Below are 25,118 nucleotides of genomic sequence, written 5' to 3'. Positions count from 1 at the left end.
CAAGTATTATTTTATATAATATTCCCTGCTATTTTGAGAATTCTGAGCCCAAGTCAGGTATTTATAAGTGTTACATTTCCCATAATGTTGAGCTTTAAAAAAAATGAACTGGAATTACCACGTTAGAAAAGCACAAATTCTAAGCCAATATCAACTGAAATTGTATAGTATTCTTTTTCAGGTCTTTTTATACCATTTGTGATGTGACCTTGGTAATAAAAATACCTTTTTTTAACTATCTGTGCACCTACATTGCTAATTCTGGCATACTATTGTTTAATATATGAACCATCTTATGCATAAAATTGTGCATCAACAATAGAAAAATAAAATCAATGGCTGAGGTTGTGGATCAGTGGTAGAGTCCTTGCCTAGCATGTGTGAGGCACTGGGTTTGATACTCAGCACCACATAATAAATAAGTAAAATAAAGGTATTGTGTCCATCTATAACAAAAAAAATTTAAGAAAAAGAAAAATGAAATCAGTACAGTGATTAAAGTTGTTCCTGATATTCATAATATACACTTTGTCTACTGAGTTTAAATTATAAATTATCTTAAAAGGCAAGGTTATCTATAGACTATATCATTAAAGGGTATAAGAATTTTCTGCTTCATTGTAAAGGATTTTCTAATTCATTGTGATACTGATAGTCAAAAGAATTACATCCTGAATGCCTTCACGGGGCCTTTTAGATGCAAACAAACTAGATCTAGAGTTAGTAGCTATAGTCTTTTCTGGCTATTTCCTGCTATGGCATTGTCATAATCCCTATGCAGCCTTCCACACAATCCTAACATGCTATCCTCCCAAGTATTTTTGTCACATCGGGTAAACTGATATTTCTTTGTAGCTCACTTTAATCAAGATCACATAAATTAAGTTTTCCACCTTAACACCTCTGCATTTTTAGTATATTCTTTTTGGAGGCCAATGAATGTCTAATAAATATTTCCTTCTGTTGCACTGTGTGGCATTTAGCAATACAACAGATTATTTGGGGTTCTTATTCCTCCTTGAGTTCTTGGCCTTTAAAATTCGGCATAAATCTCAGGATCTAAAAATTATCAGCCAGACTATTCTATCTTTGACATCTGGCTGAATAAAGTACCAGACTAGCCCAGTGTAGTGGCTTGCATCTATAATCCCATCAATTTGGGAAGCTGAAGCAGGAGGATTGCAAGTTTGAGGACAGTCTTGGCAATTTAGCAAAGCCCTAAGCAATTTAGCAAGACCCTGTCTCAAAAAATAAAAAGGGCTGGGGGCTGGGGTTGTGGCTCAGCGGGAGAACACTCACCTTGCACATGCAAGACCCAGGGTTCTATCCTCAGCACTACATAAAAATAAAGAAGTGAAATAAAGGTATTGTGTCCAACTACAACAAAAGAATTCAATAAATAAATAAAAGAGCTGGGACTATAGCTCAGTGGTTAACCACCCCTGAGTTTAACCTTTTGTACCCACCCAGACACACACAAAGTAAACATACATAGAGAAGACAAAGCTAGCACAGACTTTAATTACATGTGAAACTCATGTATAACTATTCTCTTAGCCATTTTGAAAAATATAAAATAGAAGGCATCAGATTATTCATCCCCATAAAGTAGTTTGTTAAATAGTGTTAGATTCTCTCCCGCCCCCCATATCAGTCCTTGATAACTTACTAAAGATGATCAATTATTTTTTTTTAAATATTTATTTTTTAGTTCTCGGCGGACACAACATCTTTATTGGTATGTGGTGCTGAGGATCGAACCCGGGCCGCACGCATGCCAGGCGAGCGCGCTACCGCTTGAGCCACATCCCCAGCCCATGATCAATTATTATTTATTTAATCTGGCTCACTCAGTGCTAACTAAGAACCCAGTTACTTACAATCTGTTGTAAACTATTTTTAAAAACATCTCTTGATAGCTAACATTTTAAAGGAAAAAAATGATATGGGGTACAGTCTATAAGTGTGGAGAAAGTATAAGTCTCTAGATCCCAAGAGTACTATATTTATTACAGATACATGTGTTTCCATGAAACTCTTTTTAGTGTCTCCTTTTGTTTATAAGGAGAGAGGCAGTTATATATCTAAGCTGAAAAAAGGATGCTGAAAATAATCTAGACAAGATGCCAGCTAAACTAGGGGAAAGACAACATTCTTGCAAGTATCCCAACCAACAGTCTTCTTTTATATGTAGCAGCTTTAAATGCAGAGGACCACCAGAGTCCAAAGAAAATGGAAAGGTTGTCATGATTTCACTTGTCTGAACCTCTTTCCAATCTCTTTTCCTGTTTTCTAATGTAGCCAATATCCTCCTACTGTGCTTTGGCTGCCCAAGATACATACTTCCCTCTTCTCCAACTGAATGTTTGAATATTTAGTAGTTTTTTGTTTTGTTTTGTGTGGGGATTTTTGCTGTTTTATATTTGTTGTATTGGGATTGAATCCAGGGCCTACACATGCTAGACAAGTACTCCATCACTGAGATACGCCCCCCAGCCCCTCTTTGTTCATTTGATTTTGAGACAGGGCTCACTAAGTTCCCCAGGCTGGACTCAAACTTGTGATCTTCCTGCCTCGGTTCTCTGATTTGCGAGGATTACAGGTATGTACTATCCTGCCTAGGCAACTAGCTTTTAATTTTTTTTGGTGGGGGGTTATTGGGCATCAAACCCAGGGCCTTGCACTAGGCAAATGCTCTTCCACAGAGCTATATCCCCTGTCCCAGCAGCATTTCTATAAATGAGAACATCAGACAAACCCTTGATTAATCATAATTTATAATGATATTACTAAGTGATGAAGACTTTATAGTTCTGTTAACCAAATGTATATTTTATATTTGGCTAGAAGAAGGGAAAGCCTCCTATTTTAATAATTTAGTTAAAATATAAATATTACCACAGCATGTGTTGTTATTATCTTTGAATATGCTTCCATGTGTTAAGGTTTTGAAGTTTGAGGTTCATCATAGTCAAATATAGTTACCATGATTTTCAGAGAGGTAAACCCTGTTTCTCTTACTGTACTGTACACTCCTTGAAGGCAGATGCTGTATTTATATATTGGTTTCTCCCACAGTACTTCCTTGGGTCTTTTCAGAGAAAACATTGAACTGGAAAAAGTAGAACAGAATTCTTATCGACAATTTTTTTTTTTAATTTTTTTTAAAGAGAGGAGAGAGAGAATTTTTTTTGTTTTTTTTTTTTTTAAGAGAGAGTGAGAGAGGGGAGAGAGAGAGAGAGAGAGAGAGAGAAAGAATTTTTAATATTTATTTTTTAGTTCTCTGCGGACACAACATCTTTGTTGGTATGTGGTGCTGAGGATTGAACCCAGGCCGCATGCATGCCAGGCGAGCGCGCTACCGCTTGAGCCCATCCCCAGCCCTCTTATCAACAATTTAAACATAACCTAATTCCCTGTTCTAACTTAGACCATACACTACTCTCTCCATTATCCTGCAAGGCCACGTTTGCAACTGCCTGTTGGGATATCTTCATGAGTCCTCAAGCAGATTAAATTTTGTGTTAACTAACACTGAACTCATTTTCTTCCTATTCAAATGTTTATTTTCCTTTGTAATAGAAAGATAACACATGAGGCTCCAGATCTCAAAAACGACTCTGTAATTCCTCTTGTATCCTTTTCCTCCTTGTTGTCCTGCTGTTGTTTTTGCATAGGACTGGCCCAAGTCCTTGTTACCTCTTCCTAGTGATTGCAGTAACTTTTCTTCTTGGCTGGGAATGTAACTCTGTGGGTGAAGCACTTGCCTAGCATGGGAGAGGCCCTGGCTTCAATCCCCAGAACTGGAAAAAAATTATTTTTAAAAAAACACACTTATTTTTCTTCATTGCCTTCATTGTGTGGTCCATTTTAAACATTGCCTGAGCAATTTTTCTAAAGCATAATTCCAGTCTTGATTCATTCCTACTCTTGCAGACTTCAGTGGCATTCCCAGTGGTTCAGCATGGAACCAATCCTCAGGAACCATACAATCCAGCCTCTCTCTGTCCACACTATTTCTTCTTGTTTTCCTTTATACCTCATCCCCATCTTTGCCTGTTTATCCCAGATTTCTCTATAACAGTTGATTCTAGTCCTTTCTTCCTTGTTCAGTTTGAGTAGATTCTCCTCTATGCTCCTATAGTCTTTTTTTTTTTTTTTTTGAGAGGGAGAGAATTTTAATATTTATTTTTTAGTTATCGGCGGACACATCATCTTTGTTTGTATGTGGTGCTGAGGATCGAACCCGGGCCACACGCATGCCAGCTGAGCGCGCTACCGCTTGAGCCACATCCCCAGCCCTCCTATAGTCTTATAGTTCATAAACTTTCATATGATTCTTATCACATTCTGTCCTTGAGAGCAACTTTTCTTGTTTGTTTGAGATTGCCCCACCACTTCTGGTATAGTGACTTGCATGCATTAATAGTGTTTGTTGTTGACATGGATTCCTGCTTATGGATCTCTAAAGTGTCTCCAGTACACATCATTCTGTTGTCTATGACACTTAAAAAATTTTTTTTTTCAGTTGTAAGTGGACACAATACCTTTATTCTATTTATTTTTATGTGATGCTGAAAATTGAACCCACACACACGCTTGGCAATTGCTTTACCACTGAGCCACACCCCCAGCCCCTGTCTATGAAACTTTTAATGTAATTTTCTAAAGGAAAATATTATCTATGAACTTTCCCATATAAGAGATAGTTTCTGCTAGAATTTTGTCTTAAAGATAGAGTTAGTAAAAAACCTAAATATCAAATTCCTTTTCCTTTGGAATAGGAGTTGGTCATAGCATATAAGAACCAATCTTGAAAAACTATTTTTTTATTTGTATTTCTAGAAATACTTTCTACTTAAAGTGACTATAATTTGTATCTTATTGTCCATATACAGATCATTTATAAATAAAAATTAGCATTGTAAGTAAATATGTATTATATGTATACAAAATAAATCTACTATAATATTACTACTGGTGTGATGTCTTTTAAACCCTACCATTTTTCAGTTTTTTTTTTTCTTCAGTAATAGGGATTGAATCCAGGGATGCTAAATCACCAGAAGCTACATTCCCAACCCTATTTATTTATTTATTTATTTGAGACAGGGTTTTGCTAAGTTGCTGAGGCTGGCTTCGAATTTTTTATTTTCCTGCCTCAGCTTCCTCAGAGTAGCTAGGATTACAAGTGTGGGCCACCACTCTCCTCTATATTTGTTTTACCTAACATGGATTTCCACCCTGAATCTGTGGCTGTTTTCCTATAGCTGATTTATGTTAAATGCCGAAGAAATTTCAAGGAGAGCTTATCCTAAAGTTTAAACTACACAGTACTTTGAAGACAGGGCTGGGCTTCATATCACAAGCAGCCACTGTCAGAATGTGAGGTTCTGGTAGTGCCATTTCATTTCACAAATCTTGAGGCCAGCAGGTATTGACTGTCTCGCGTACTTGAAATACACCATCAGAAACTTAACATTCTAGTGATATTATTGCTCCATTAGTCATTATTATTTCTTTATGCACAATAGTTAAGCAAACTCTACTATTTCTTTATTACCTGATTCTGCCTCAGATTGTTATATTAAGGGAAATTTAAATATCTGGGATATACCCAGACTCGTTTGTTCTTGTAATGTAAGAGCATTTACCGGAATCCAGTTTTCCAGAAATTAGAAATAGAACAGCATAAATCCTAGTCGGTTAATGTTATTACTCAAATCTGAAACATTGACCCAAAAATGCCTTCAATAGACTACATTTGGCAAACACTATGCTAAAGGGCGCGCATCACTTGTAAAAGTGGCTGATGGCAAGCAGATCTGGCGAGCCATTTCCCTCCAAGCCGACAGGGGGCGGTCGACTCTCAGGGGCGCTGCTCCACTCTCCAGTCTCTCCGCTCCACCCAGGGAACGTCACGACCCCCTCTCGCTGCTTCTCCACGTCGTTATTGCGCAGGCGTGGATTGGAGAGCTCACGGCCGAGCCGAGGGAGGGGTCACGAACTCTGACCCCCCACCAAAAACACAAACCCAGAAAGCTGTTTACCCCTACTTCGCCTCGCTTCCCCAGTCCCTTCAGCTTTCTCCAACCCTCCTCCCGGGGCGTCTCCCCACCCAGCTGCCGCCGCAGCGGGACTGTCGGGTCGGCGCCCGCCTGAGGAGTTAGTGCAACGGAGAGACGCGGGTAAGAAGTGCCGGGAGGGGGGACAGGGCCTTGGCGGCGCCTGGGAAGGGGTCGGGAGTGCCCCTTTATCCCAACTGCCAACGGACGCAGCCCTAGCGCGTTCGCACTGCCTGCGGTCGCCTCCCGGCCCTGCCGATCTGTTCGGAGTGCCGCGGCGGGCTGCTCGGGTCGGGCCGCGGGTGCGAGGAGTGGCCGGAGCGCCGGGGCCCCCAGAGAGGTTGATGCCGTAGTCGCGGCAGGACGCGGCGTCGGGCTAGAGACCGGGGCGGCCGGGCGCGGGGACTGCAGGCGAGCGGCGCGGTGCACACCGCTCCCTCTCCCGCGGCACCTCTGACCTTTCACCTACAGGAAAAACTTCCGTCTCGGCGGTGCCACCGCCGCCGCTTTCCCCGCCCCGGGAAGCCGAGGGCGCATGGCGACGGCGGCGGGCGAGAAGCTGGAGAGGTGCATCTCCTTCTCTGGGCGCGGAACCCTTTCTCCGTGGCCGCGGACTGATTCCGAGCTTACACAGTAAAGACAGAATGGCGCTCTCCACTTTCACTTTTCTCTCACGACAAATAGAGGCGAGAGTAGCCTCTGCCTTTGGATCTCTGAGTTTTAGAAAAAAACCGGAATGGCCCAGGGTCCTCTCTGCAGTGGACATGTCCAAGCTACCAGTAGCTCTTTTGTTAAGAACTCTGCCTCCAACTCGCGCAAACATCACTTTATGAAATACAAATGTTGCCAACTCGCCCCGTAACCTTCAGTAAGTAGGTCAGCGTGTAAAGTAACTGGAAGAGAAAAGCAGGCTTGAAGTTAAGGTCTTTAGGGCTTTTGCTTCTCCGGAAGTTGTAAGTATACCTCGGATTTTGAGGTTATTTTAGCATTGTCTACTTGTGTGTTGAAAGATGCACGGTTGATTTTGATTTTGGTTTATATGTGCAGTTGTTGGATCTGAAAGAGAGATTGTGGATCAGTTCAACTCAAGACAATGAAAAGAAAATGAACTTTGGGGTCTTAGAAATTTGCAGTTGGGGAGACACATATTCAAATAGCTCTGAATCCGTGTTTCAAGGAAGGTGAGCACTTACGTGAGTTGTTGAATGTTGAAAAAACAAGGGTTCAATGAACTACAAAGATACAAAAAGGAACATATATGCTTAGTAAAAAGGCCCATAAAACAAGGGTCTAATAATATTTTGGTATGCATCTTGAATCTGTGAGTATAATGTAATTTTCCAGTTGTTGTGGTCATTCCAGAGTCTTGTGGTCAAAGTATGGAGGTGACCGAAGTTCACATTCCTAGGCAGCAGCTTGAGTCCTGCTTCCTTTATGGCTTCCACACCAATTTTGAAAGATCTTAACAGTGTTGCTTTCATTGTATTAACAAAAATTTTTCTGTTTGTTATAAAAAGTATCACGGGAAGGGGCTGGGGCTGAGGCTGAGGCTGGGGCTCAGCGGTTGCACACTTGCCTATCCTGTGTGAGGCACTGGGTTCTATTCTCAGCACCACGTATTAAAAAAAAAAAAAAAAAAAAGTACCATTTGAACCCTGGGCCCCAGGTGCACACAGGTGTAATTCCAGCTCAGCTGCTCTGGAGGCTGAGAGAGGAGAATCGGGAGTTCAAAGCCAGCCTCAGCAAAAGTGAAGCACTAAGCAACTCAGTGATACCCTATCCCTAAATAAAATACAAAATAGGGCTGGGAATGTGACTCAGTGGTCGAGTGCCCCAGAGTTCAGTCCCAGCTATCCAGGGGGTGCAGGGTATCACATGAAATGTAACTCAGTTCATTATTCATTGTAGAACATTTTGGTATCTTAAGGGTTTTGAGGAAGACACAAGTCAATGTTTCCTGAGAAACCTATGATGGTGTGTGCCACACAAAGTATACAGTGCCTATCCAAGGGAAATAAGAAAGACTAAAGAAAAAACAGCATACAATAAGTAATGGTATATGTATGAATTTTTTGTCTTTATTGAGTCATGACCTACAGTCTTTTTAAATATTTTAGGAACCATCTTTAGAAAATTGCAACTCTATATAAAAATTTTACATGTTAGTAATTAATGGAAGTCTCTTCCTGAATCCTTGTTAACAATCTTACTGTACACAATGAATGCTACACCAATCTAGACATATTGGGTAAGCCAGGTGTGGTGGCACATGCCTATAATTTCTGTTATTCTAGAGGCAGAAACAGGATCACAAGTTTGAGGCCAACATGGACATCTCAGTGAGACCCTGTGTCAAAATTAAAAGGGCTGAGAGTGGGCTGGGGTTGTAGCTTAGTGGTAGAGCACTTGCCTCGCATGTGTGAGGCACTGGGTTCAATCCTCAACACCACATAAAAATAAATAAAGATATTGTGCCCATCTACAACTAAAATATATATATATATATATATATACACACACACACACACATATATATATATATTTTTTTTTTATTAAACGTTGAGAGTATAGTTAAGTGGGAGAACACTTCTAGCATTATTTTATGGCTCTGGGTTCATCCCCAGTACCACAGGAAAAGGGCAAAAAGTAAAAAGCAAGAAGAAAGAAAAATTGGGTAAAAAAGTGTTAGAACTAAATCTCAAAGGTCAAGTTGAATTTAAATGAGGGAAGAGGAAATCAAAATGGTATATTCAGGAATAATAGAAATCCCCCTTATCTGGGATTGTCCTTTCCATGGTTTCAGTTATATATAATCAACTCCCAAAATTTTACCTCAAGAATTCCTAAGTTGGGGTTCTTGGGCTGGTTTTTTAAAAATTATAGCACTTAAAATGGTTTGTAGTATGAATGAATGTGAACTTGGGTTTTTCTGCTGGGGGAAACCTTAACTCCATCAGATTTTCAAAGGGACCCATTCCACCTCCACAGAAGAAAAAAGAGAATTGTTATTTTATATCATATTTTCAAATCTTATGACAACATACCACACAAATAAGTTTTGCATAATATATACCAAGTTGAAATAGTTTTCTTCAGGATTTCTGTCCCTTAAAAATCTGATATGCTATTTTCTATATAGTATATATTTTTTATGCACTGTGTTTGATTCTCTCCCTTCTTCTTTCTATTCTAGTTGTGGTCTACTAAATTAATTTACCCATGCATAAACAGGTCACAATACAAAGATTGCAAAATAGTGCTTTGGGTGATAGTAGCCTATATTGAGTATGGGAGTGGGACTGGAAAGAATGGAGACAAGGAGCAGATGTTAGGAAAATAAATTAACCGTATCAGATATAGAAGTTGAGTCAAAAAGCAATGTTAAGTTTCCTAATCTGAATGGAAAAGGATGGCACCATCTACATCATAGGCTTTTTCTTTTTTAATCTATTTCTGTGGGAAAGATGTGAAGGTAACTGAACAAGGGATGATGTAGGTTTCTGTGCCTTCTGTTAATTAGCTCTGGAGTAGTAAAGACAGCATTCTCATGTGTTTTGCTTTCTCTCTCAGGCTGGTAAAAACACTTATCCTTCAGTAACTCAAGTCTCTTCTAATAGATTACCTGGGACCTCCTCTTTTAGGGTTGATCATCTTTAACACTACTCCCGTTCATTTAGGGAACACTTTGTTAATTCAGTACTTTTTAAGGAATAGTGAGCTAAGTAAAACTTTTTTTTTTTTTTTTTTTTTGTACCAGAGATTGAACCCATGGGTGCTTAACCACTGAGCCACATCCGCAGTCCTTTATATTTTTTATTTTGAGACAGGGTCTCACTAAGGGCCTCTCTAAGTCACTGAAGCTGACTTCGAACTTGAGATCCTTCTGCCTCAGCTTCCTGAGCTCCTAGAACTACAGGTGTGCACCACTACACCCAACAATAAACCTTTTTTCTTTATAACTTAATCCAAATTTGGGTGTTCTGTTTTGCAACAGAAACAAGACTAGGTGATGATACTGTATTTTATTTATTTCTTTGTTTCTGTTTACCCACCAATACATAAATGTAACAAGGGGAAGATGTGTTTGTTTTTGTTGTTGTTTAATATTTTTTTTTTAGTTGTGGATGAACCTGTATTTTTATTTATTTGTTTATTTATATGTGGTGCTGTGGATTAAACCCAGTGCCTCACACATGATAGGCAAGTGCTCTGCCACTGTGCTACAGCCGTAGCCCTGATGTGTTTAAGATCCTCTCCTGTATCCCCATCTCCTAGAAAATTTCCTGGCCTATAAAATGTGCCCAATGAGTATTTGTTGAATGCAAGACTGTAGAATAAATTGTTGGATAATAAGTTTGAACATTTTTAAAGTTCTTGATGCGCAATGGCAAATTACTTTTCTAGGAAGGTTAAAACAGTTTAGTTTTCTACCAGCTATCTGTAAAGAATACCTGTTTTGCCTCATCTTTTGTGCTGAATTAGTCTTGGAAAGTAAGTATTGATCTACTGATTCCCTGGTATTTATGGTACAGAGAAAAGCCATTAGCAAAGACGTGGCAGTATGAAACAACATGGTTAAACTCAAGGAATTATAATAATATGTACAGCTAGAATGTGTAGTTTAACAAATGACACCTCAGATCCTTATAGATAAGGGAAATCTGTGAAGAATATTAAGAGTATTGGGGATTGAACCCAGGAGTGCTATGACTAACTATATTCCCACTTTTTATTTTTTGAGACAGGATATTGCTAAGTTTCTGAGGGTCTTGAAAGTTGCCCAGGCCAGCCTTGAACTTGTGACTCTCCTGCCTCAGCTTCTTGGGTTGCTGGCATTACAAGCATGCCCCACTGAGCCCAACAAGATCTATATGCCAGAGCAGTCTGGCTGCAAAGTATTCAAGTAGCAGTTAGCTGAACCATATGAGGTTTTGAGGTCAAGAAACTTGGAGACTAGATTGGTTATAATTTGTCTATTCTTGTGGACACAAGTCATCCATGTTGATGGTAGAAAAGGGACATTACGGGCTGGGGTTTTGGTTCAGAGGTAAAGCACTTGCCTACCATGCGTGAGGCACTGGGTTCTTTCCTCAGCACCACATAAAAATAAAATAAAGATAATTTAAGAAAAGAAAAGGGACATTACAGGCATGTACCACCTTCTGAGTAGCTGGGATCATAAATATGCTTTTTTCAGAGTGCTAGAACATCAACAGTGTCCTGGAGATCTTGATAAATTACTCATATTATAACCAGCGCGCGCGCACACACACACACGAAAAACGTATTTTCACGTTCATTTGATTTTTTAAAAATTCTTTTATTCATTAACAATAATTTACTTAAGTTTTCCCTAGACAAAATTAAAAACTGTGTCTGTGTTATTGAGTTCCCATTGATGAACCTCCTCATTTATTAGCTTTTCTTTGAAACTGTAGATAAAATTGGTTCTTTTCTTACTCTAACAGTAGTTTTTCCCCATAAAGAAAATTCAGTACATCAGTATATCAGGGCAATTGGTAATCTTTGATGTCCTTTGTTACATGAGAAAGTATAATAGCAAGGTCTTAAAATATCAAGTCTTCAAGGTTTTGGGGTTGGGGGTTACTGGACATTGAACCCAAGGTCTTGCCTACATGTTCTATCACTGAGATACATACCCAGCCCCCCTTTCTTTTATTTATTTATTTAATAATTTTTTAGTTGTCAATGGACCTTTATTTTATTGATTTGTATGTGGTGTGTGCCTCACACATGCTAGGCAAGTGCGAGAGAGAATTTTTTAATATTTATTTTTTAGTTTTCAGTGGACACAACATCTTTATTTTTACGTGGTGCTGAGGATCGAACCCAGCGCCCCGTGCATGCCAGGCGAGCATACTACCGCTTGAGCCACATCCCCAGCCCTTATTTTTATTTTTTTTTTTTTTAAATTAATTTTGTCCCATAGTCTTACTAAGTTTTTCAGGCTGACCTCAAATTTGTAATCCTGTGTCAGCCTCCTGGGTAGCTGGAATTATAGTCATGCACCCCTGCATCCAATCAATCTTCAAGTTTTTAGTATTGAGAATTTCAAAGCTGCCTTACCATCACTACTTATGCCCTTTTACCAATTAAGGCAGAGAGGAGTCTGGTATGTTTATCTTGGGGAAAATTCTGAGAATTCTCTAGAAACTTTGGAGATTATCTAATACAACATACCTCTTAAAGTTATTATTTACTAAAGAACTCAGAAAGCAAGAAATTAAAGGACCTTGATCTAAATGAAGCCCAAAACAATATTTAGTATTTTATTAGGGGTTTCATCCCCCATCCTCACTTCTTTTTGAGATTTCTCTAATAGAGAAAATTGGAATAAATAGCAAATTAAGTTTTTGAGTAGTTTAGTGGTGTTCTTTTATCAGTAGTAGAAGCAAATTAAAGTGGTTGCCTGGCCATTCTGAAACTACCCAGTCCCAGTATATGAGAGTGAGCCCCAAGATGCCATGAGATAGATGATCCAGGATTTCACAGAGAGCAGTCAGTTGAGGGACTTGAAGAAGGCTGATCTTAGGCTGTAGCAGGACCAGTGGATCTGCATAATTTGGGTCAGAAATAGGGGTGTATATATTGGTTCAAACAGAAGTGACTTCATCCAAACTGGAAATTACCTGGCCTATTTTAAGCTCTTGTCAAAGAGCAGGTATATTCATGGTGCTAGGGACCAGTTGTAAATTTCTACATACCAGACTCTAATGGTCTTATGTATAATTTGATGGAAAACTGCAGGAAAAACTGATTAAGTTTACTCTGGGGCAGTCATGGGGTTATGAGTTAGGGTGGCTGCTGTCATGTCAGGCTGAATTCATACAGTCAGTAGCATGTCTGTGCTAGTCTTCATCATTTGAGAAATGGGACTTTCAAATATGGAAGCTGCCTATTCCTTCCAAAAATGGAAGCTGCCTATTCCAGTAACCTTTTTTCCTGGCTTACCTAGTGATTAATCCTAGACATAAGCTCATAACTTAGACTGGGCTAATCAGAATCCATTACTAGGACTTTAAAATTGAAATAAGAATACTTTTCATTTCATTGAAATAAGAATACATTTCATTCTTTACTACAAATTTGAAAATTACCAACATAGAAGCTGACAATAGAGAAGATACTTGGCTGTGTCTTGAGACCCTTTTTTTAGTTTTCTCCAAGGTCATCTCTGCTTGTTATACTAACAATGATTATTTCATCTCTCTCCCAGCCCTCAATTTTTATTTTATTTATTTTTTTATCATTTTTAGTGACACAGCCACATTAATGGGTTTTTTTTGCATTATAATTCTTAATACACATATACCACAATTTTTGTATCTCTGTATATAAAGTATGTTGACACCCCAATTTTTTCTTTTTACATCTTAGCACAATTGGGCTGGGATTGTGACTCAGAGGTAGAGCGCTCGCCTAGCATGTGGAAGGCCCTTGGTTTGATCCTCAGCACCAAATAAAAATAAATAAATAAAATAACGGTATTGTGTCCAGCTACAACTAAAAAATAAATATTTTTTTAAAAAGTCTTAGCACAGTTGTTATAATTGAACTGATATTTAAAATTCAGGCTTTCCTATTTATACACTTACTTAAGTAAGCAAGCAATAATCATGTGTAATTCTTACATTTAGGCAAATTTTAAAGAAATACTTATTCAGTGAAAAATAAGTTACCACTCTTGGAAGTGGTCATTATATCCTTTTTTTTTCCTTTTTTTTTTTTTTTTTTTTTCTTTTTGCAGAACTGAGGACTGAACCCTGGGTAACCATTTTCTTATGTTTCCTTCCAGGTATAGTTTGTTGTTCTTTATGGGATATATTCATAATTATTTATGTCTCCAGATACTGGGAAATGGATAGAAATATTTAAAAATTTGGAGCTTAGTAATAGGTAGAAACTAGGAAAGATCTGAGGTATGTGGTAGAAAAAAAGTCTAGGTTGCCTTGAAAAGACTTGATAGAAATATGGATATTTTATATTACAGAGGTGAGGATTCAGGAAGAAAAGAAGAAAGCTGTAGAGAAAGTTTCTCTCATCATGGAGATAAGTCATGATCAGATGGTTGATAGAAATGTGAACATTAAAGGTGTTTCTTGTGAAGTCTCAGATGGAAATGAGGAACATGCTGGACACTGAAGGAAAGATGATTCTTGTTATAAAGTGACAACTTGGCTGAATTGTGTTCTAGTGTTTTGTGGAAGGTAGAATTTGTAAGAGGTGAACTGGGATTCATACATGAGAATATTATTAAGCAAAATATTGAAGGCACAGTCTGGTTTTTCCTTGATGCTTATAGTAAAGTTTAAGAGGAAAGATAAACTGGAAAAGGTTTATTTATTTGTTTCCCTACTGTACTGAGGATTGAACCCAAGGGTGTTTCATCATGGAGCTTTGTCTCTAGCCCTTTTTTATTTTGAGACAAGGTGTCAGTAAATTGCCTCAGATGACCTTGAATTTATGATCTTCTCCTTTTAGCCTCTGGTGTTGGTGGGATTACAGGCATGCACCACCACACCCAGCAAAAAAGGAATTGGTGGGCTTGGAGTGTGGCTCAGTGGTGGAGCGCTTGCCTTGCATGTGTGAGGCACTGGGTTCAATCCTCAGCACCACATAAAAATAAATAAAGGTATTGTGTCCATTTACAACTAAAAATTGTTTTTAAAAAAAGGATTTTGGTAAGGAAATGACATCTTGAAGATTTGGAAAATTCTTAGCTTATTCCTACTGTGAAAAATATGAAAGTGGGAGCTAGAGGTATTGTTCATGGTAGAGCACTTGTCAGGTATGTATGAATCCCTGGGTTCTATCCCCAGTAACTCCCCCAACCCCCAACACACAGAGATCCATAAAGCATGTTATGGAGCAATTATCAAGATTGTGCCTGAGGATTATGGCTTAGTGGTAGAGCACTTGCCTGCAGTGTGAGGCACTGGGTTTGATCCTCAGCACTACATTAAAAAAATACATAAAATACAGGTAGTGTTCATCTATAACTAAAAATGTTTTTTTAAAAAAAAGGATTGTGCCTGAACAACCATCTTTCAAGAGATTGGGGGTATACGACTTATAGATCCAGCAGCCATCTCATTGAAACTGGAAATAGCGTAGAAATATGATTATCCATGAAAGATCTGCAGAGGACTCTTGTCTTTGGATTCCATGAACTGCATGGGAGACCAGTAGAGTTGTTGAAATGCTACCAATCTCAAGGGGACAGTGATGAGATGAAAAAGAAAGACTATTGAACTTCTGAGATTGCAGAACAGACTAGTATAATTATCTAGCTACAAACATTGTTGTCTTTTTATTAAAAGGGAAGAATGACACCAAGGGTGTCTCAGAGGTTGTCAAGGCTACCTACACTATCACAACAGCTCAGAAGGAACTATTCCTAGAATGCTAGGGCTGTCTCCTCCTCTGATGGTTCCAGAGAAGTTAGGGCTACTCCTGTTCAATCTAGTAAGAGAGAGTTGAATAATGAAGCTAAATATTGAATATTGCTTTTAGCACAACTAATTAAAACTTAAGATATTCTAAATAATTAAAAGAAAAAAGCAATTCAAGGCTGGGGCTGGGGCTCAGTGATAGATAATATGCTAGTCTGGCATGTGTGAGGCATTCATTGGTTCGATCCTCAGCACCACATAAAAATAAATAAAATAAAGGTATTATGTCCATCTACAACTGAAAAAAAAGATAAAAACAATTCAGATAATTTGGCAGCTAATAGTAATTATATTTGGAGAATATTAGTAAATATATATGACAAACAATGTATAAGATAAAATCACAAAGTTTTTGAATTTTGACTGTAAAATGTAGAGAAAATGCAAAGTTGAAGTCAAGCCATTGATGTTTCAGTCTCTCAAATTCATTTGGAGACAGTTATGCATTAAATTCAAGTTAACCTTAATTTGAAGTCAAGCCATTGATGTTTCAGTTTCTCTCTTTTTTTTTCTTTCAGTTTCTCAAATTTATTTGGAGACAGGCATTAAATTCAAGTTAACCTTAATATGTATAGAAAATTGCCACTAAAGAAGAGTTGCAAAATTCGAGAGATTGTCTGTGTGTGTGTGTGTGTGTGTGTGTGTGTGTGTGTGTATACACAATATCTTTATTTATTTTTATGTGGTGCTGAGGATCAAACCCAGGGTCTCTTTCGCACATGCAAGGCACTGCAGAGCCACAACCCCAGCCTGGGAAATTTTTTAATGTATTGAATCAACTATCAGTTTTTATAATTTTTTTTATAAAATATTGATAAAAGAACTATCAGGTTTGTTCACAGGTGTGCCTTTATTTAAATTAATAAACTACAACTCAAAGTTCTCCTGTCTAGTCTATTTGAAAAGTAAATTGTTGGTGCTGGAATAGTTTTGTCAATAGACATTTCAGAACATGCAAAGCAGAAAGTCACCAGCTGATAAGATGTTTAGCAGTTGTCAAAACAAGACCAATCTTGTCTGTTCTCTTCTACTTCCACCCACCCAAACTGAGTTACTTTTAAGCAAATCTTAAGTTTATAAATTTCCCTATAAATGTGTTTTTATGGGTATCATTGTAAAAAAAGTATGTGTCTTTTATTTTTGGCAGGTCATTTTGACAATTAGATCATGGCAACCATAGAAGAAATTGCACATCAAATTATTGAACAACAGATGGGAGAGGTATGTCTACGATGGGTACTGACTCATCAAACTTTTATTATTTATGCTAAATGTATATGCTAAGTTCTGAAGGTACAAAGATAAATTATACCCCCAACTTTAAGATAGCTTTTCAGTCTTCTGAGAGTTAGTTGAATAATCAGTCACAATATAGTATAAGAATATGATAGATAACCTGTGTAGTGTGCTGGAGAGCACAAAAGAAAAACAACTAATGGAGAGTGTAGAGTTGGTGAGGACCTAACCAGGGGATGCATTTTGGAGGGTGTAAAATCTGAGGTCAGTCTTGATAGACCTGTAAGAATTATTCTATGTCAGTATAGACCGTATAGATGACTTTTTTTTTTCCTTGTACTGGGAAGTAATTGAATCCAGGAATGCTCTGCCACTGAGCTGTATCTCTACCCTTTTATTTTTTAAATTTTGGGACAGAGTCTTACTAAGTTGCCCAGGCTGGCCTTTAACTTGCAGTTCTCCTGCCTCACCCTCCTGAGTAGCTGGGATTACAGGCATGTACCACTACAGCTGGCTACAAATTTATTTTTAAATGGTTTTATCCTATTCTTTAGCAAAAGGTACCTATTAAATGATGTATTTTGTGGCTCATTATTCCCACAGTCAAATATGGTTTTTTTTTTAATTCTAATTTGTTATATATGACAGCAGAATGCAATTCAATTTATATTACACAAATAGAGCGCAATTTTTCATGTCTCTGGTTGTATACAAGGTGGAGTCACAACATTCATGTTTTCATACATGTACTTTGGGTAATGATGTCCACCTTATTACCCTATCTATTCTACCCCCATGCCCCCTCCTCCTTTTTTCCCCTTTACCCTATCTAAAGTTTTGTTGTTATTGTTGTTGTTTTGAGTGTATGTGGTGCTGGGGATTGCCTTGTGCATACAAAGCAAGCGCTCTACCAACTGAGCTATATCCCCAGCCCTCTAATGTTGTTTTTTAAGTAACAAGAATAATATTAGCATTTCATACCTCAGAAACATGCTTCAGAAAGCAGTCTATAACTTACTCTTACACACGCCCCAATCCCTTCACTACTCATGTCCTCCCTTTAGGAGGGAAATCAACCTGCTAACCCGAGGTACCCAAGAAAACCCAGTCTCAGTCTAAGCCTATAAGATGAGTCAGGGTAATTGATTTTGTCCCCAATTAACATAAAATCCAAAAATAACCAAGTTATAGCCAACTGTGGTAACACTTATTTTTTTTTTTTTTTTTAAGAGAGAGAGAGAGAGAGATTTTTTAATGTTTATTTTTTAGTTTTCGGCAGACACAACATCTTTGTTTTTATGTGGTGCTGAGGATCAAACCCGGGCCGCACGCATGCCAGGCGAGTGCACCACCGCTTGAGCCACATCCCCAGCCCAACACTTATCTTTAATAATACCTAGTATATATTTAAGGGTAGATTGTGTTAGAAAGATAAAGTAAATATATCCATAATTCCACAAAAATTACACCATAACCATATTTCAGTATGGTATAATACTGGTGGCATTGGTAAGATTCAATGTCCTTATATAAATTTTTTAATATTGATAATGAAATTGATTAAAAATTAAGTTGAAGCCTCCTTAGGATATACTACCTGTAAAAAATGACTGGCCCGAGGGGATATTAAATCCAATCAGTTGATTTTTATAAATTGATCAACTCAAGTTCATTACAAGGTACAAATAATAATTGACTAGTACAAAAATATAAAAATGTTTATAATGACATAAGACAAATTAGTTTCTTTTTATTTCTCCTGACCCCACACTGGCTTCTCCATATTATGGATATATTTTTGTTATTATTAGTGCTATATCTGTTCTACGAATTCTGCAACGTACGCAGATACCCTGACAGATAATGATTGTTTTGCTATAAGGGATCCATGTTCAGAAATCGGAGAATGGCCTGTGGTAGGATATGTTTTTAGGTTTTATTCAGAGTACATGGCTCATTACTCCCATGGGTTTTGAAACACTTTAGGCTTCATGTAGGCTTCAGAAAAGAAAGTCTCATTCTGTGATTTTCTTCTACCCTCCTTTTGCCTACTCTTTTTTTTTTTTTAATTCCCCAATGCAAGCCATAGAAATAAATCTGTTTTGCAGCTGGCATAAAAAATAAGTTATCTGATAAGACCCTAATTACAGAAGGGGTCCTGCACCATACCCCCAAGAAAAGAATGCTCTTTTGAAAACCCAAAAACCTTGCTGGGTTTCCCCACTCATTCTGTTAGTATTAGATAATACCCTTTTTGTCCAATCATATTTTGACATGATTATGTCATACTTGTACAATGAAGTCTCTATAAAACTCCAAAAGATAGAACTGGGGTTGTGGCTCAGTGGTAGAACACTCGTCTGGCATGTGTGAGACACTGGTCCATCCTCAGCACCACATAAAAATAAATAAATAAAATTAAGGTATTGTATCCATCTACAACTAAAAAAAAAAAAAAAAAAGTTGGTTTGTTGTTGTTGTTGTTGGTGGTGGTTTTTTGTTTTTTTTTTAATAAAGAAAAGCTTAACATATAGAGCCTCACAAAATGGCAAACAAAAACTCAACTTCACATGCCAGAAGAATGTTTCATCCCAGCTCTATGGGGACAAAAGCTCCTTCATTCAGGACCTTTCTATACTTCACCTTTTGTATCTCTTCATTTGGCTTCTTATTCCTGTCCTCTAAAACATTCTTTATGATAAACTGGTAAACATGTTTCCCTGAGTTTTACAAGCTGTGGTACAAATTAATCAAACCTAAAGAGGTCATAAAAACCCAAACTTAAACTCCCTGCCAGAAATCACAAGAGGATGCCCAGACATGAGGTTTTCAAGTTCAAGGCCAACCTGGATAACTTGGTGAGAAATAAAACTTTTGTCTCAAAAAGAGGTTTCTTTTGGGGTGGGGGTAGGGTGGGGTGGGGTGGAGAGCTTGGGTTGTAGCTCAAGTGATAGAGCACTTGCCTAGCCTGAGGCCTTGGAATCAATGCCCAGTACTAGAGGGGGGAAGAGTACCTAGACTTCTAACTAGATCTAAAATGGGAATAGTGTTAGATGAAGACTGAAGCCTCAACCTGTGGGATCTAACCCTATTTCAGGGTAGATTGTGTTAGAATTAAAATAAGTTAGAAGACCCCCAGTTGATGTCTACTGCAAAACTGCCTACTTGCTAGTGGGGAAAAATCCTCTCATGTTTTCAGGTCACAAGTCTTCTATGTTGATAGTGATATAAGAATTTTTCAGAAATCCCTCAAATACTGCTTTTCCTAGACACACAGTACCGTCATCCAGATGTTCTCAAAGTATCATCTAGGGACCTTTTCACAAAGGCAGCAAGGTCAAACTGTTCTCATAATAGTACTAAAATATTATTTATCTTATCTTTATTGTTCTTTCACAAATATACAGTAGAAGTTTTTAGAAGCTACATGATATGATATTATCCTGTGGTGAAATGTGTCAACATTTGTAAGATGTATATTATTCACTGAACGAGTGTTTTCCAAGTGAACAATGCAATGCATAATGTTACAAAATCATGCATACATAAAGGATCCATTCAAATTGTAGAATAGACCAGTGGATTTTACGATATTACAGTGAACCTCTGAGAAGTCAGCCCTTGTCAAGTTTTGGTGTTATATCAAAGAACAGTTTCCAGGCTGGAGTTGTAGCTAAATGGTAGAGTCCTTGCCTCTATGAGACACTGGGTTTGATCCTCAGCATCACATAAAAATAAATAAAAAATAGTTTAAAAAAAAAAACTTTAAACAAACAGAAAAACAGTTTCCACAGTTTGAGAAGGCTATAAAAATACCATGCTCCACTTATATACTGAATGTAAGACTGTGCTTGCTTTATATAATCCAAACAACATATTTCAACAGACTGAATGAAGAGGCAGACATGAAATTCCAAGTCCTATTAACCAGACATAAAGAATTTGCAAAAAATGTAAAATAGTGCTATTGTCTCTACTAAATACTGTTTGGAACATAAACTTATTTTTCATAAAAATCTGAGCTGTTGCTCAGATCTCACCTTATCTTGCTTTGTTTTTCTTCATAGTAATACCTACAATATTATTATTTTTTTATATCTTTTTACACTGAAGTAAAAGCTTTATGAGGGCAGAGATTTTTGTTTCATTCTCTGCTATGTCCCCCCAGAATTCAGAACAACAAATGTTGTTTGTCTAAATTAAGGTGGGAAAGAAGAGGGAAAAAGAAATCAAAATAATATAAGGTCAAATAATTTACTGTCATACCAAAACAATAAGGTCAAATGATTTACTATCATACCTTTATCAGTTTGTTTCCATAGGGTAAAATGGAAGTAGAATTGCTAGTTTAAAAGGTTTATAGTGGGCTGGGGATGTGGCTCAAGCGGTAGCGCGCTCGCCTGGCATGCGTGCGGCCCGGGTTCGATCCTCAGCACCACATACCAACAAAGATGTTGTGTCCGCCGAGAATTAAAAAATAAAATAAATATTAAAAATTCTCTCTCTCTCTCTCTCTCTCTCTCTCTCTCTCTCTCTCTCTCCCCCTCTCTCTCCCTCTCTCTCCCTCCTCTCTCACTCTCTCTTTAAAAAAAAAAAAGTTTATAGTGGTGGCTTTTCTAGCTTTGAGAATATAAGAAAATTGTATCACTAAGAAAAACAAAATATAATGCTGAATCGATTATTAATTTAACCTGATTGTGTTAGATTGTTACAGAGCAGCAAACTGGGCAAAAAATCCAGATTGTGACAGCACTTGATCATAATACACAAGGCAAGCAGTTCATTCTGACAAATCATGATGGTTCTACTCCAAGCAAGGTCATTCTGGCCAGACAAGATTCCACTCCAGGAAAAGTTTTCCTCACAACTCCAGATGCAGCTGGTGTTAACCAGTTATTTTTTACAACTCCTGATCTGTCTGCACCACATCTCCAGGTAAATAACTGTAGAAGTATCTCCCTTTTACACTTATAAAAAATTAAAAAGCTTAAAGTCCTGCCATAAAGACTTCAAATATATGCATATTATGTAGAGTATAATATTGTGTAAATTGTGTTCAGTGTGTCTGTGGTGACTGCTTTTTCCTGTGGGCCATTGTACTTTGACTCATAACCCTCCCTCACGCCCAGATATTTTGGGCAGTTCTTAGTTATATCCGGAAGATCCATTCTAGCTAGTTTGGCTAGGGAGCAATTTAATAATGAATAAAGTTCTAGGCCAAATTTCTAAGAATAACTATTAGAGCATGCTACAAAATTTGGTTCTGAGAGTCCCCTCCAACTTCTGAGGTTCAAAGTAGACATTGTCAAATTCAGGAACAACTTTTATAGCTGTGGTGTCTGGAACCAGGCTTCCTATGGTACTCATAGCAAGCTGCCAGATCAAGAACTAGGAAGTGCTGCTGGCTTCAGCATTGTTCCTACTTCATTGTCATAACAGCATTGTTCCTACTTCAACCACACCTTCATTGACATAACAAGCAATCCATTAATTGTCTGCTTTTACTCTCACACCTTTATCTGTTTGTTTCTATAGAGGATAGAATTTCACGGAAGTAGAATTGATAGTTTAAAAGGTTTATAGTGGTGGCTTTAACTTTGATGGTTTCTTACTTGTTTTTGATGGCCTTGACAGTTTTGAGGTGGGTATAGTTTTGTGTGGAAAAGATTATGGGAGTTAAATGCTAGTTCATCATTTATCAAAAGTACTTACTGCTGGGAGCAGTGGCACAGGCCTATAATCCCAGCAGCTCAGGAGGCTGAGGCAGGAGGATCTTGAGTTCAAAACCAGACTTGGCAACTCATTGAGGCCCTAAGCAACTCAGTGAGACCCTGTCTCTAAATAAAACGTAAAAAAAGGATGGGGATGTGGCTCAATGGGTAAGCACACCTGAGTTCAATCCCCAGTACCAAAAAAAAAAAAAGTATTTGTTGTCAGTGTAATATGGATGGTGAGGTAAATTTGATCACCTGGCTGAAGTGCTGTTATGTCATGTTTCTTCATTGTAAAGTTACTGCTTTAAAAAAAAAAAAAATTGGGCTTGGGGATGTGGCTCAAGCAGTAGCGCACTGGCCTGGCAAGCGTGTGGCCAAGGTTTGATCCTCAGCGCCACATACAAACAAAGATGTTGTGTCCACCGAAAACTAAAAAAAATAAATATTAAAATTTAAAAAAAAATCTCTACTTTTAAAATAAAGATCATATTGGAACTTGCCTACTTTATGGATTCTCTCTGAGGAAAATAAAAGAGAAACAGATATAGGTTACAGTTCCCCTAGACTGAGAAGATTTGATTCAAATATGAGCAGTCTTTTTAACTTCTTTGTATTAAAATAATAGCCTCTAAAAGATAAGCACCATTTGTGATCAGTATGCCATTAAGGAAGTGTGATACTTGTCATAGGTCCTTTCAGAGGACATCTACTTATCAGAAATTTTTGTTCACTTGTTATTACTTTTTTTTTTTTTTTCTTTGATGGGGTCTCACTGTGTTGCTTAAGCGGGCCTCCAGCTCCTGATCCTTCTGCCTCAGCCTTCTTAGTAGCTGGCATCACAAGTATATACCGCCATGCTTGGTGTTGAATTTTTTAATGTACTTATTGAAGACTGATTTTTGAGGTGATATAGAAAGAAATAATACCTTATATTACATAGGAAGGGACAGTCATTTTAAGAATCATTTAAAGTTTACCATTTAAAGTTTTTTTATCCTCCATTTAAAGTTGTCAAATGAAAATTATTGATGAAGACATTCACACTCCTAAATGGAGAGAAAAAGGTGGCGATTTACAGGGGTTTTCAAGTAGCAAGAGAAGGTGTTTAAATGCTATATCATTGTTTTTGGACCACATTGATGATTTGTTAGTATTTCAAAACTTTGGGGAAAAAAATATGAAGGTTGGCAGATACCCCTAAAACAGAAGAAACTATTGTTCCTTTGCTAGCTTCACATTCCTCCTGCTTAGTGATGAGCTCTTTATATAATTTAAAAGGCCTGGTAATTTGCCCAAGACCATCCCACCGAATTTCACTTCTAGTCATTTAGGAGCTACTGTTCATCAGACCAGAGCCCATGATCTCAACCTGCACATGTCCCCAGTCATACCTCATTAATACAAAGTCTGAATTTTGTATGTTGATCATATTTTCAAAGTTATGATTAATTATATCATCAAAATTTGTTTATTAGTACAAAGTCTGAATTTTGTATGTTGATCATATTTTCAAAGTTATGATTAATTATATCATCAAAATTTGTTTATAATAACCCATTTCCCCTCAAAAAGTTCAGGACTTTTTATGCTCTTAAAAGTTTTTGTCAGGCCATTCCATATGGAAAGTTTCTAAGCTTTTTTTTTTTTTTTTTTTTTTTTTTTTTAAGAGAGAGTGAGAGGGAGGGAGGGAGAGAGAGAATTTTAATATTTATTTTTTAGTATTTGGCGGACACAACATCTTTGTATGTGGTGCTGAGGATCGAACCCGGGCCACACGCATGCCGGGCGAGCGCGCTACCGCTTGAGCCACATCCCCAGCCCAGTTTCTAAGCTCTTCAAAGACATGTCATGGGGGCTGGATTTTTGGCTTAGTGGTAGAGCGCTTGCCTAGCATGTGTGAGGCACTGGGTTTGATTCTCAGCACCACATACAAATAAAATAAAATAAAGGTCCATTGACAACTAAAAAATATTAAAACAAAACAAAAAAAGACGTGTCATGATAGGATTAGTAACTGCTGCAATGATTTTTTTGTTTTGGTTTTCTGTTGTGTTGTTGTTCTTTTTAGTTATACATGACAGTAGAATGTATTTTGACATACTGTATATACATGGAGTATAACTTCCCATTTTTGTGGTTGTACAGAATATGGAGTCACCCTGGTCGTATATTCATTTATGAACATAGGAAAGTTATGTCCACTTTCATTCTACTGTCTTTACTCTTCTCACTCGCCCCTGCTTCCCTTCATTTTCCTTTGTCTAATCCAAAGAACTTATGTCCCTCCCCCACCCCCATTGTGTGTTAGCATCTGCATATCAGAGAGAACATTCAGCCTTTGGTTTTTTGGGATTGGCTTATTTCACTTAGCATGATAGTCTCCAGTTCCATCCATTTGCCAGCAAATGCCAGAATTCCATTCTTCTTTATAACTGAGTAATATTATATTGTGTATATTTACCACTTTTTTTTTTTATCCATTTATATGTTGAAGAGCACCTAGGTTGGTTCCATAGCTTAGCTGTCATGGATTGAGCTGCTATAAACATTAATGTCTGCCATAATAATTTGACATTCTATATGAATAATACTAGTACCCCATCTCTCACCCTGCACAAAACTCAGCTCAA

The 25,118-nt window shown here is 37.6% G+C and overlaps 1 protein-coding gene across 3 annotated transcripts in view; it reads left to right on the top strand.

Moving 5' to 3' along the window:
- The first annotated feature begins 5,972 nt into the window (after positions 1–5,972).
- NR2C1 (nuclear receptor subfamily 2 group C member 1) overlaps positions 5,973–25,118 on the top strand; it is a 50,938-nt gene continuing 31,792 nt past the window's right edge. Inside the window, exons 1-3 of one of the 3 annotated variants that reach the window (XM_081309294.1) lie at positions 5,973–6,188; positions 16,686–16,759; positions 21,479–21,709. In XM_081309294.1, the coding sequence (XP_081165420.1) occupies positions 16,706–16,759; positions 21,479–21,709 (285 nt within the window). In that variant the 5' untranslated portion in view covers positions 5,973–6,188; positions 16,686–16,705. The other 2 variants (XM_081309296.1, XM_081309295.1) reach the window with 2 other exon arrangements.

This window comes from Spermophilus citellus, assembly GCF_964194105.1.
Source record: "Spermophilus citellus genome assembly, chromosome: 10".
NCBI lineage: Eukaryota > Metazoa > Chordata > Mammalia > Rodentia > Sciuridae > Spermophilus > Spermophilus citellus.
The sequence above is the reverse complement of the archived record's forward strand: the minus strand, read 5'-3'. Positions and strand labels throughout refer to the sequence as shown.